The 12,797-nt window shown below is 43.8% G+C and overlaps 1 protein-coding gene across 2 annotated transcripts in view; it reads left to right on the forward strand.

Annotated features, from left to right (window-relative positions):
* Positions 1-306: 306 nt before the first annotated feature.
* The window catches only part of ATP8A2 (ATPase phospholipid transporting 8A2), a 353,567-nt gene continuing 341,076 nt past the window's right edge, over positions 307-12,797 (forward strand). For both annotated transcript variants that reach the window (XR_011328953.1, XM_069808117.1), the window contains exon 1: positions 307-518. Coding sequence is in view for 1 of the 2 variants with exons in the window: in XM_069808117.1 (XP_069664218.1) it covers positions 440-518 (79 nt within the window). In the remaining variant the exon portion in view is untranslated. The remainder of the gene's footprint in view (positions 519-12,797) is intronic.

The following is a 12,797-nucleotide window of genomic DNA, read 5'->3' on the forward strand; positions in this document are numbered from 1 at the left end:
GAGGAGACGGTCCGGCCCCGGCCCCGGCCCCGCGGCCTGCCTTCTCCCCGGGAGCGTTAACGGAGGAGGCCGGCCGGCGCCCCGCGGCGGTGGGGCCGTCCCGGCCCCTCAGGCCGGAGTCCCCCGGGCCCCTCGGCGGCGAGCCGCGGGCGCGTCCCGGGCGGGAAAGGAGAGGCGGCCCCCGCTGCCGGAGGGGTTGCCTGTGACCCCGTCCCTGAGGGAAAAAAGGGCTGGAGGAAGACGCGGCGGGGAGCCCAGCCCGGCCAAGGGCTTAGCGCCTCGCCCGCCCCCGCAACCGGGCCGCGGCGGTGCCAGCGGCCGCCGCCGCCGCCGCAGCGCGGCGTCTTGCGTGAGGGGGGGGCCCATGGCCAGCCCGCCGCCGCCGCCGCCGCTGCCGCCCTAGCCGGCCGCGGGCTTCGCCTGCCGCCCCGGCCGCAGCATGCCGAACGGGGCCGGCCTGGACACGGCGCTGAGGATGTCCCTGCAGCGGAAATCCTCCAAGATCCACTCCTCGGCTGGTGAGGGAAAAGGCGAGGCGAGGCGGGAGGGAGGAAGGAGGGCGAGGGGAAGGGAGACGGCGCCTCCGTAGCCCGGCCCGGCCCGGCCCGGCCCGGCCGCCCGCGGCCTCGCCTCCTCCTCCGCCCGCCCTCGCCGGGCTGTTCCGGCGGCGGCTGCTGCTGCGGCGGAGGCGGCGGCGGCGGCGGGGAGCCCGCAGAGCCGCCCCCGCCCTCGGGGTCTCTGTGTGGGAAGGAGGCGCCCGCCGTCCTCAGGGGCCGGCCGGGCCGCGGCGGGGCAGGGCAGGGCAGGGCAGGGCAGGGCAGCGCTTCCCGCCCGGCCCCCGCGTCCCGTGTGGGCATCGGGCGCCATGTCCCCGTCTCCACACGCCGGCCTCGGCACTGCGCCCCTCGGGGCCTCCCCGCGTCCCCCCCCTTCCAGTCACTGCACCCCACGGGGGCCTTACATCCCACTGGGCACCCACCCCCGCGGGGCACCCCACGTCCCGTAGGGCCCCCGGCCCTCAGGGCTCCCCCCCCAGAGCCCAGGTCGGGCCGCCCTGGCCCGCTGCTGCAGGGGGATCGCCGACCCTCTCCCTGAGCCGCCGGGGTCAGGGCAGGTGGTGGACAACCAGCGGGCAGCTTGGGTGCTGCCTTCTGGTGATGGCACCGCTGAGGGGGCGAGGCGACGTCCCCCCTTCTTTGTCTTGGGTCTGATGGGTTTTGACGGGAAGATTTCCTTGGTGCGCGTCTGGTCGGAGGGTAATGGGAGGCAGGGGTGCCCCGCACCCCACCAGCATGGTCAGGGGGCTCTGACCGGTGGTGAGGAGTGGGGAGAGCACCGGGCACTGCTGTGGGCTTGCGGAGAGGTAGATTACGAGGTTTCTCAAGAGGTTCGTTGAGGAAAATGCATTGCAACTTGTTCATAAGAGAATGGACAAAAATGGAACATTTTGAAGGTGTGATTCTGGTCCCGAAGGACTTCCATTGACCTCTGTAGGACCAAAGTGCATTCAGAATTCATTCGCGGTATCTGTTTTACTTAAGGGTAGCCGAAGCCTCAGTGACATTGTCTGTGACTTAGAGACAGGTCCAGGAAAAGGCTGAGACACCCGTTCCGGTGCAAAATATTTAGGTGCCTAGTACAATCTCTGCGGTGAGTAAGGGTGCAGTACGATGCTCCTTCAGCACTTTTTATTTGAATAAGGAATGTGCTTTTGAAGTACTTTTCCTGATAAGCTCTACCTTGGGTTAATTCTCAGAGCACCTTGGAGAGCATTTGCTGGATTGCTTTTGGATGATGCTGAACTGGAAGATGTCCTCCAGCCACTCGTGGCTGTTCACCACATGGAACCAGATTAGAGCTAGCTTGAAGGAGAAGCCACCTTCCCTTTGGCTCCTCTGCACAACCTGATCACTCTACTAATATTCCCCTGTTTGGCCTCACTGCTTGCTAATAAGGACAGAACCTGAGGCACCTCTGCGTAGCTGCTGAAGTAAGCAAGATGCTAAGCAAAGAGGTGTGTAATGCTAGCTCATAGGAAATGGTAAGGTTTCAGAGTAGGATTTAGCACATTACCAGCTTTACTTATCTTTAGCGTAAGCCATTCAGATGAAACAGTCGCAGTTAAGCAGATTCCACTCTCCAGTGCTTGGGGTGGTATCCACTTCTGCAGTCTGATCTGAAATTCTGTCCTGTGACAGGGAGGCTCCTTTCCCAGAGGTGCAGTTCGGCAGATCTGTTTGTGACCTAACATTTGGAATCCAAGCCTGGGTGCCCTTACCCATAACCAGCCCTTCAGATGCTGAACGCTTGGCACTTGGAGAATGTTCATCTTGAACATGGGATACATAAGGAGTTTAAGCTTCAGCTTTTGTAAATCGTACTTGTGGGTCTAGGTGGTTAAGTTGCACCTTCGTTATGCTCTGGATGCCTCAGGCACCCAGATCTTCTAGCTGGGATTTATCTATACACAGCTTTAGACTTTTACATGTTCCCTTCATTTCACATAAGTGAAATCCAAATTAGATGAGACTTTGAAGAAAGATGGGGGTTGCTGGTTAGCGTTAAGATCACTGCTGCATAGTTGTTGAACAGTGTATTTCCTTTTTAGAATATTTTTCTGAAGGATAACAGGAGTAATAGCTAATGTAGGTATATATAATGCCTATAAAAATACATAATAGAGGTTTGTGTAACTTATTACATAGGCATATTAAAGGGTATGATTGTAGTTGGCTTAGGACACCAGAGCCAATCTCTCTGCCACCCAGAGAGAAGGTCCTGCCTTCCCCCTTGCTGCGTGTTCCCATTGCTTTGCTTGCATCAACATTAGCCGTCAGATGGTTACATGGTCACCTGGATCAGTGCTGCTGTGGCTCATTACCAGCCTGTATGATCTCGAATGGCAGCAGGGAACAGACACAGAAAGGCTCAGGAGCGCACAGCAGCATGCTGTGGCTCGGTGTGCAGACCTGCTGTCTGTGTGAACCAAACAGGTTCTTACGAGGGGCTCTGGGCTGTGGGAACCCAGCCGTAAAAGCACGCATTTGGAGACTGAGCCACTGTCAGCTGAAAAGCAGTTCAGATGTGGTTGTGTGGTGGCACTGCAAAATCTGAAGACCCATCTGAGCTGAATCGTGTGGAGGGAGGAGTGGTCACCCTTTTGTCATCCTTAGTTAGGGTAACCCTGTCTTCATCCACTGTGGTTTTCTTGGCACCTATGTATCAGAATATTCTACCTTCTTTTCTTTTTAGAAGAGAAGATATTCCCTGCTTTAAATTCTTGTAGTTTGTTTGCTAGTCCTGTTTACTTTTGAGGGAGTTCTGGTAATCTTAAAGTACTAGCTTTTAGTTTGGGTCACAAAGATTTATTTTCATACTGTGTAAAGTATTTCAGTAGCTTATAGATGTTCTTCTTTACTCAAGACCACTACCTCCGTGATGGTCTAATCATGTCTTTTCATGTCAGACCCAGTTGTGATTTTCTACCCTCCTGCATTTTGTAGTGTGGCTTCCACACGTGCTAATACAGTATAAAATGTAATTGGTATATTTGGTAGAGTTTTAAACCTGCTTAGCACCAGGACAAAGGACTTCACAGAAGAGCAGATGATGTGAAGAGGAGAATTTAGAGATGGCAAGTCACCTCCTGCCACTCAAATGATAAGTCCTCTTCTTTTTTATGCATTTGCTCATTAATCGATCTTTTTTTTTGCTTTGTACAACTAAATCTTTTTATTGCTGTAATGTTGTACCAGCTGAGCTAAATTGATTAGATTTAAATTATTCTCAAAGAGGTCTCCAGCTCTTTACTGTTGGAACCACACACATCAAAGACTAACTTCTCCTTCTCCTTCCTGCCTCCTTAAAGTCACTAAAAATAAGCAACTGTCAATAACACATTAGATGATTATACAATAGCATTTTTATTTTTAGGGGAAAAAATTTCAAATTCTGACTTTAGAATGGATTAAAGGTACAAATGATCTTGATGTCATTTACTGTGGTCTTTTTCAACTGCTCAGTGGTGCACATCAGCAAGAAGAAATATTTTTAGTGTAAAGGTAGTGACAGAATCTTCTCCTGGGATATGAGGAGCTGAAATATAAACATAATTTCATTGTATGAAACCATACTCCTTTTATACCTTTTCCACCTACATTTTCCCTGAAATATTTGCTTATATTTTGTGCTGTGCATCTGGTCTTAAGAACAGCGACTGTCTCATAGAGTCTTACTCCCTTCTGACTGACTGTAAAGGATCCATCTCTTTCTTTTGTCAGAGGAATGCCTATGTAAGGACCTCTTTGGGCTAGATCCTATTTTTGTGCTGTGATAGTACATTACAATGATTGCAACTGTTGGGAAGTGTCATACCGAGCCGTTAAAATTGTGCACAGACACTTGTATTTTGCTCAAGGCTTTCATCTGTAGTCATTCACAGGTTAGACGTAATTCCTGTAGATCTATGTAAAACACACAGTAGCTATAGGTGAAATACTTAGCTTTGCACTATTTACATATCACTGTTGTTGCTTCAAAGAATGTGTATTTTGGTATTACGGAGGTCAGGCTCAGTGTAAGCAGCACGGTGAAGGCTAAAGCTTTCGCTGTGAAGCTCACTTGAGTCACCTGTACTCAGGGGATACATCACATTTTGCAGGCAGATCAGCAGTTGTCCTGAATGCATTTTTAAGCAAACAAATGCTATGAAAGGGGCCAGCACAGTGCTGAGCTAACAGATTCCTAAAATATTAACATTTAAATGAGAGCAAAAGAGCACAAGCCCTTTTCTGCTGTGAGAAATGTACCTGGCAGGTGTAGTGGCAGTGGGCACTAAACAGAGGGGTGTACTTCCTCAGCAAATGCATTTAATGCCCATTAACATTACCAGGAGTTACAGAAACATCTAGCAAGATGATTGCAACCATAGTGTTGGCACATAGAAATTCTACCCTATGATGAGAAATTTTTCCGGGTGAAGACTAATGTACACGTGTGTTCATGTGCACACTCAAACTGTGTGGTGGTAATTTTGTCTAAGTGTTACGGAGCTCCCGTTTCTTTTCATCCATGTTTAACTGGCACACAACATAGTATAATGTGCAGTTTATTCAATCACATCAAAGGCCCGATCGTATTTCCATAAACACCAGTGGCAATTACGCCTTTTCAGCAAGACCTCATCACAATAAACCCCATGTTTTACGTTACTACATTTCTATAGTAGCAGAAAGCAGAGTCTTCTCAAGCAGCGTGAGATCTTGCTCAACTGTGAAGTGAGGTGGTGACAGTGACGGGGCTAACTGGAGGCCAGCCTGAACTTCTGCTGTCTTGGGTAACTCCCTTAAAGCTTGTCTGGCTTTTGAGAGTTAGTTTGCATTAAGATAGGAGGGAATTTAAAATACATCTCCTTATGACACTGAATTGGAAAAAGATGTTCTATGCATAGTTACTGTGGAATAACTTCATAAATAAACAAGGTCCTAAGTAGTGTGGCAGAAGAAACACTTTTCTGCCTTACTGTGATGGGAGAGGTGAGATCACGAATAAATCCGTTAAAGACCAAACCACTCAGATGACAGGGAACATAGTTATTTAGGAGTTAGTTGAAGAGATAAGAGATTTAACTAACCTTCAGTTTTTAAGATTAAATTAAGTGAAATGTATTTAATAAAAATAAATTTTCCACCCCACTGTATAGCCAATATATGAACTCTCTTATTTTATGCTATTTGAGTATATTCATAACTCCATTGAAAACAGACACATGTACTGTCTATTTATAGGAACTATTTTATTCCTTCTCTGCTCCACTCTCTCCACAGGACTTCTGTTTCAGATTTTAGTTCCCCAGCAGTATCTGCTTTTAGTGTACTTCCGTGTGCTGGGTGAGTCAGTGTCCTTCTCGTTTTCTGGGTAGACGTAAAAATACTGCCCTGCTAGTGTGATTTGGCAGTAATGCTGTTGTAATTCCACATAGGATTAAAACAGCTGACAATAAAATGATTGCAAGGAAACCTGCTTGTCTGTTTAGGGTCCTAGAATATCTCCAAGACAATGAAACTGCACTTAATGGATACAGAAAGAATAGTCATTTAGTATTGCATTTTCATTGTCACGAGGCTTGAGTATAGTCTTGATCTCTGCCAACTCTGTAGGGAGTTTTTATGTGGAAAACTACAGCTTCAGAAATGGTGCTGATTTAAAGCATCCCCCCTTTTTTTTTTTTGATGATTAACTCTTCTTCCCTCCCCAAGAAGTTCCAAGCTGGCAGCTCCCATTGATTCTCCATGGCATTTTGGATGATCATCTGAAAATTGATGGCAGCATCTCAAACTGATCACTCTTCAATTACTTACCAATTCACAAGACATTTTTATTGTAGTGAGGACTTGCTGAGGGCCCTATAAACAACCATGTCACCTGTTTCAGCTCTTCTGGAAGGTTGTCAAGTGATACTTCATAGACTTGCTACATGGTGGTACTCTTAGCTGGTTCATTTCCCTTTGGCCATTCTTCTTTGAGCTGTCTAGTATACCATCTAAATAATCTTTGAATCTGAGAGGACTGATTTGCTACTTGTGAAGTAATATTCTAAGTGCCTCTGTTAGCTTTATTACTGTAATAGATTACTGTTTCATATTTCTTTTCCTCTACCATGTTGCATTATGGCACACTTTAATTAGTTTGTAGTAGTACAAATATCAGAATATCTGATTGATTGTTGACATGGTGGAAGATTGAGGGAAAAAAGTAAAACTGTATGAAGTTTTGGTGTTTTTTTTTAAATGCAAAATAAACAAATGAACTATCAGTATTGAAAACTTCTTATTTGAACAGTTATTCCAGTATTTGTTTGGAAAGCTTTCAGATTTTTGATTAGCATTATTGCCACCTTTTCATAATGAATTCTGTCTACTGGAAAAGTTCTGGGCAGTTTCTTTCTACCCTAAGGAGTGGATAGCTGCCTGCCTGTTTGGAAGCTCCTGGCTCTCAGACCGCTGGCAGTAATTCTTGATTCTGGACGTTTTTAATGTGAATACTGGAAGCTAGAACAGAGTGAGTACACCTGAAAACAGAAGATGCTAAGTTTTGTATTTCAAGCCAAGGCATGGTAAGGCAAAGCTGACATAGTACAGATTTTAATGAGTGACCCAATCAAATTACCTATTTGCATTCCTCAGAGAAGCGACATAATCTATATAGTTAGAATGTCACATACATGTATATGACATTCAGAGGAGGCTTTCCAGACAGCTAAAGGTGTTTCTTAACAATGTAGTCATCCTTGCAGTGAGCCCTAAAACCAGTTTAAATTAGAAGGAACATGAAGTGTTGGTAAATTAGTCTGAATACCTTCATGTTGTGATGAAGAATCACAAGACATACTGTGGATTTTTTAATATATTTCCAGTGCTTTCCACCCTCACATAGGATTTTTTTGTTATTTTTAGTTCTAATTAACAACTTGGAAATCATTGCACTGGGGCATCAGTGCGAAGTGCAAATAAATGAGAACTTGTCTTCCACTTGACTAAAATGGAAGAGCCATTATTGGGTCAGAGTTGTAATTCGTAATAGAACCAAGAAAGTATGTCAGTTTGGTTTAGCCAAGGGTTTGGTCTGATGAACTTCTTTTAGAGTATTGTAAATCAGGATTAACACAACTGAAATTAGTGTATAGGTTTGATAAGGGACAGAAGGCAGCTGTTTAAAACTGACTGGAAGGTCTTGATTTTTAATTCCTAATCTCTTGAATGCAGATGACCAAACCCATTTATTTGATTTTATTAAATAAGTAGGTAGTCATAAAGAGTGAAAGCAAAAGTGTTTATCTCCCTACAATACCACCACCCTGACTCATTTGCTACTTTGAATAGAAGGAGGGCTCAGGTGTTATCTCCTGCTGACCCAGCACTGTTCTGCCTATTCATACAAAGCACAGTGAAGGCAATCTAACATCCTGTGCCTGTGAGATCTAGGAACGTTCAACCCGATGCTTATAAAAAGGATATATGAAACAAATGCCCCAGGCTTTTGTGTGCCTTTAAATACTCTAAGCAACCATCACCTTAACTTAATAGGTGCAGTTTATTTGTGAGCGGGAGACAAAAGATGCTGAAAGAATATGTGCAAAGTCAACAGCAGCCATCATAACTCTGAAACAGATACAGAGGCTACATCTGCGTTTGTCATATCAGTTACACAGATGGGAATCAGGACTTAACCTGGAAGCCTTAAACTGAAATCTAGCTGTCATTTACTCAACATTTCAGCATCACTGGGAAGGCTCAGCATAGTTCCTGCTTCAGTGGTCCAGCAGCTACTGAACTGAAATACTTTGACCTCAATCCTGGTGCCTTGTTTTGAAGAGGGACAGAAAGACAGGGGAATTAAGGTATGTGGGTGCTCCCCAGACTGGGGAGAGGACCAGCCCAGCTTTACAGATTAACAGTCAAATCTTCTTCCCAGAGTTTCATTAATAAAGTCTGCACCTGGAAGCCATCCTTGTGCCATTTGTCTGCCTGGTCGTAGCCTTCTCCCTCCCTGTCCCCAGTCCCACTCATTCTAATCCTGCACTGCCTGAAGAGCAGGGACTATTCACTCCTTAACTAAAATCCTGACCCTTGCTGAAGTTTTCCTACAATCTTCAGTAAGTAAAAAGGTTCTTACTCTCTGTTTTTGATGAAAGTAATTCTATTTACGAATCTGAAGTTTGCTTATGCAATCTTTCAAAAGATTTTAAACCCTGCAAATCTTCATTAGGGTAACGAAAGGGGGTGATCAGTCTTCAGAAAGATGAAGGAGTGGCTAGAAAGAACTGAAAGATTTGAGGAGAAAGAGTTGATTCCTTAAAGAGAAAGCAAAAAGATTTGGGGGATTTGGGTCGCGAATTAAGACACTTAGGAAAGTGCAATTATTGGTAAATTTATTAACATGCAAATGTGCAAAGGAACTTGTTACTTTAGGTATGTTCCATCTTGAGAAATTGGAGTTGGACATCATTTCGGGTCTTTATGTGTTGAGCCCCTATAATAGGAAGAATTAAAAACACATTTTCTGCAGAGGGTGAGTGCAATGTAATCTCATAACATACCATATAGATCCACATTACTGAAGGGGCCACTACAGCTGATGTTTTGATTGTGATGAAGCTCTTCAGGACAGAATATGTTGCTTCAGTTTGGCCAATACTTCTATATTTATTGTGACCTTCACAGTATTTTGGTATTTTACTTACCAGCTACCAAATGCAAGCTTCTGTCAGCCTAGCTATCACCTAAACAGTTAAGTTTCTGTACATGTAGTCAAGAGAGGGAAAAATGATTTTAACTAGAGGATAGTGCTGGTGCAAGAACAAACTTTCACAGACATTTAGGCTGAAAGTAATAAGCATATTTCTAAATATCAGACAACTGTTCAGAATAGCTTTCCAAGGGGAGCAGTGTGAAAGAAATCGAGCTTGATCTCATAACTGAATTTGATTGGTATAGGTAAAGGACTATAAAATAATCATCTGCGATAGGGGGATCTGAACTTTTAAACAGGCTTTTGCTTCTAGGTCTGTGTTTTTAAACACCAAGTAGAACCAGGAACTTCATGGGCAGAAAATAGACTGTATACACTGATCTTTTCAGGAGCAGGTTGTAAAATAGTACCTGCACTTAATATCTGATTTTGACTGAACAATAACAACCATCAAATGCAGTATATTCCAGTACTTCCTTTTTATCATGCTAGGATTGGGATGATCTGTGACGTCTGGTATCATTTGAGTTTCAGATTAATTTCCTACTCAGAAATGACCAATAATTTTTTTGGAAAATAGCAAAAAGTGCATAAAGGCAGTAGCATGAGAACTGTAAAATAATGGAAGAGCATGGTGGCAGAGGGGGAAGGAGGGAGTCAGTATCCCTAAATGTCCTGCCAACAGGAACAAAATAAATCAGTTTCTCTGGAAGCCAAAAAAGGACAACATGAAGTCACTACAAGCAGCACAACCATGACTGTCCAAGGGAGTAGTCTGAACTGATAAAAGAAAATGTGTATGTCCCTACAAACCACACATAAGTAGAGAACACCCGCCTTTTGATTTTTTTAGTGTGACTGTGTGCAGAAAGAGCTATAAACTCTGACTGTGTCCTGCTGCCTGGACTGTATTTTCTGACATCCTGAATTCCAGTCAGTGTATTTTTTTCACTCTGGAATATGCGCAGCCTTTAGATACAGCTGGTGGTCAAATCACAAGGGAGTTTTATACATCACCTACTCAGGAGGTAGGACAGCACACGTCTCCCAACCTTCCTAATGCCAGTTTATCAAGAGCTTCCTCCTGTGAGTTGTAATGTATGCTGTCAACTGAAAATTGCCCGATAATATAGATGATGCTTTCCCTAAATGCATGCCAGGGAGCCCTTCTGTCATGGGTCTCTGTTAAGTGGGACTATGTATGCAGCGTCTTCCATATGCAGCATCTCCCTCTTACCATTCCCTCTCTTCTGACAGAGTATCTCATAGGAGATCCGCAAAACCCCAGATCCTACAGTAGATCCAAGAAAGTCTCTTTAGTTGCAGGATCTCCATTGAAAGCAGCTGACGAGGAGGTCCGTTTTGTCTCACAGGAGATGCACCTGCCATTTAAATCACTATCCATTTCCATCACTAACTCCATGCCATCTCCCTTAAATGTGCTTACCCAGATTGGTTCTGGTAGCAGTTTGAGTTAGATGCAAAGAACTGTGTCTGGCATGGCATGGGAGAAAGCACTAAGTGGGCTAAGCCTGAACTGCAGGAAAGACCTCAACAATCCTAAACCTTCACCATCAAGAAAGACTGTTCATCCAGGGCACCAAAGAACATTCTGCAGTCCTCATCACCGGATGGTTTTGTTGAAGTTTTGACGTGCCTGCTGATTACCTAAGCCATTTTCTTTGAGGGCTTTTTGCCAAAACACCAAAGAGAGAAAAATGGGAATAAAAGAGCTGCAATAATAGGTCTAATAGGATTTCGTTGAGACAGCGCAGTTTTGTATTAGTGCTAAACAGCATGGGATTTAAATAATTCAGTACTCCTTTTGGTACTTTTTGGTTCATTAGGCAGCCAGGTTCCCAGACTCTGTGCACTGGCCTTTCCTGCTATGATTGCTGTTGTTTAAAGATACATTAAACTCTTTTGTCAGGCTATCAGTGCCATCTCCTATGTAGAGATCCCTGACAACCAGAGGCAAGAGTTAATCTCATACCTTCTTCCTACTGTCTTTAATTTAAAAACCAACCAACAAACAAAAAAACCCAAACGTCCCTTGTAAGACAGCCAGCACTTTACACACAAACATCTTGCTGAATTTCTGCCTCATTCTGTTACAGGCTACAAATCAAATCAGAACATCAGTTTTGCCCACTGATGAGATGATAGGATTTATATTTCTATGGCCCAGTTCATGTCTAGACAGGGCAGATGGCCCTATTGGAGTGTACACCGTCATTAATTTGGGCCTCAGCAACTGTAAACAACCATATTTTTTATCTTCATCAGAATTAGTGCATGAACTAACATTCAGTAATTAAATATTAGTACCCTAAGCAGAAGCCACAAAATTTACTGAGGTGGAGAAGGACAGTGATGTGGTAGCTTCTGTCTTCATGGGGAGCTAAAGCTGTTTCACTTCAGTTCCAAGTATTTTGTCATCAGTGTCTCCGGAGCGAGGGAATAATTTCAGTTATCTGCTTCATAGGGTCAATATGAAGATTGCAGGCAGCTACACAGTATTTGTATGGTGCTGGGAAATAGAAGATGGTATACAGAAAGGTTTTTTTAGTCAGGTAAGCTTGCAGCCATCAGGGTTACATTTTTTTCCATAGTTGCCATCTGGCTTTGGTGGTGTCAGACCTCATGAAACCAAGTCCACATGGATATTCTGGAAAAGACAAACAGAGCATGACCTTTTATTTAATCCTCTATTTCTTGTAAAGGTTTATTTTTACAAGGGCATTTTATAAGCTATATTTCTGTAGTTTTTAGGCATTATTTCTTATTGTTTATATAGCTTATTAACAGTGATTCTGCTCCTACATAAACAATTCTAATAAGAAAATTGATATATCAGTTTTTGTAGACTAAAATTTGAGAAGAGTGATTAACAACCTGAAGAAGGGGGAAGGGAAGTCCTACATTAAGAAGATTGGCAGTGCTTCAACTAGAAGACTATGCTGTGACTGAGGCTGTAGCCAGAAATAGAATTGGATTAACAGAAGAAAAGCAAGTAGCTCAAACTAAGGTCAAAGCAGAAATAGATGCTTTAGAATTGTCTCATACACCGAAAGATAGGAGAGACATTCAAGGAGTTTTTCTGTTATATACATACACCTGTAAAAAGGAAAATCAGCTCACACTAAGAGGAACTGTGAAAGAAGACTCAGATAGTAAGAAGCCATTTAAGAGGACAAAACCTAAGTTTTAAAATATAAGAAAAAAATACAATAACCTTTTCTGGTTGTTTATACAGATTTTAACATATATACTATAACCAATAAATTAAAAAATAAGCTATAAAAGACACCTATAATAGTACCAACACTTACAAAATCAAAGGAACAGTAAAAGTTGTCTAAAAACTCTCATTCAGGTGGGGCAATACAGTGACCATTCAAGCTAAACAGGTTGTGCTTTAACTACTCATCAGAAAGTAGGCTTAACTAGATACAAGTCCTACCTGATACCAATTATTACAGCTCTATTTACACTGATGAGCCCCAGCCCCCTAATTTGTGGGTGAGAGAAGCTAATGCATGCAGGTA

Source organism: Haliaeetus albicilla, chromosome 20 (assembly GCF_947461875.1).
Source record: "Haliaeetus albicilla chromosome 20, bHalAlb1.1, whole genome shotgun sequence".
NCBI classification, from domain to species: domain Eukaryota; kingdom Metazoa; phylum Chordata; class Aves; order Accipitriformes; family Accipitridae; genus Haliaeetus; species Haliaeetus albicilla.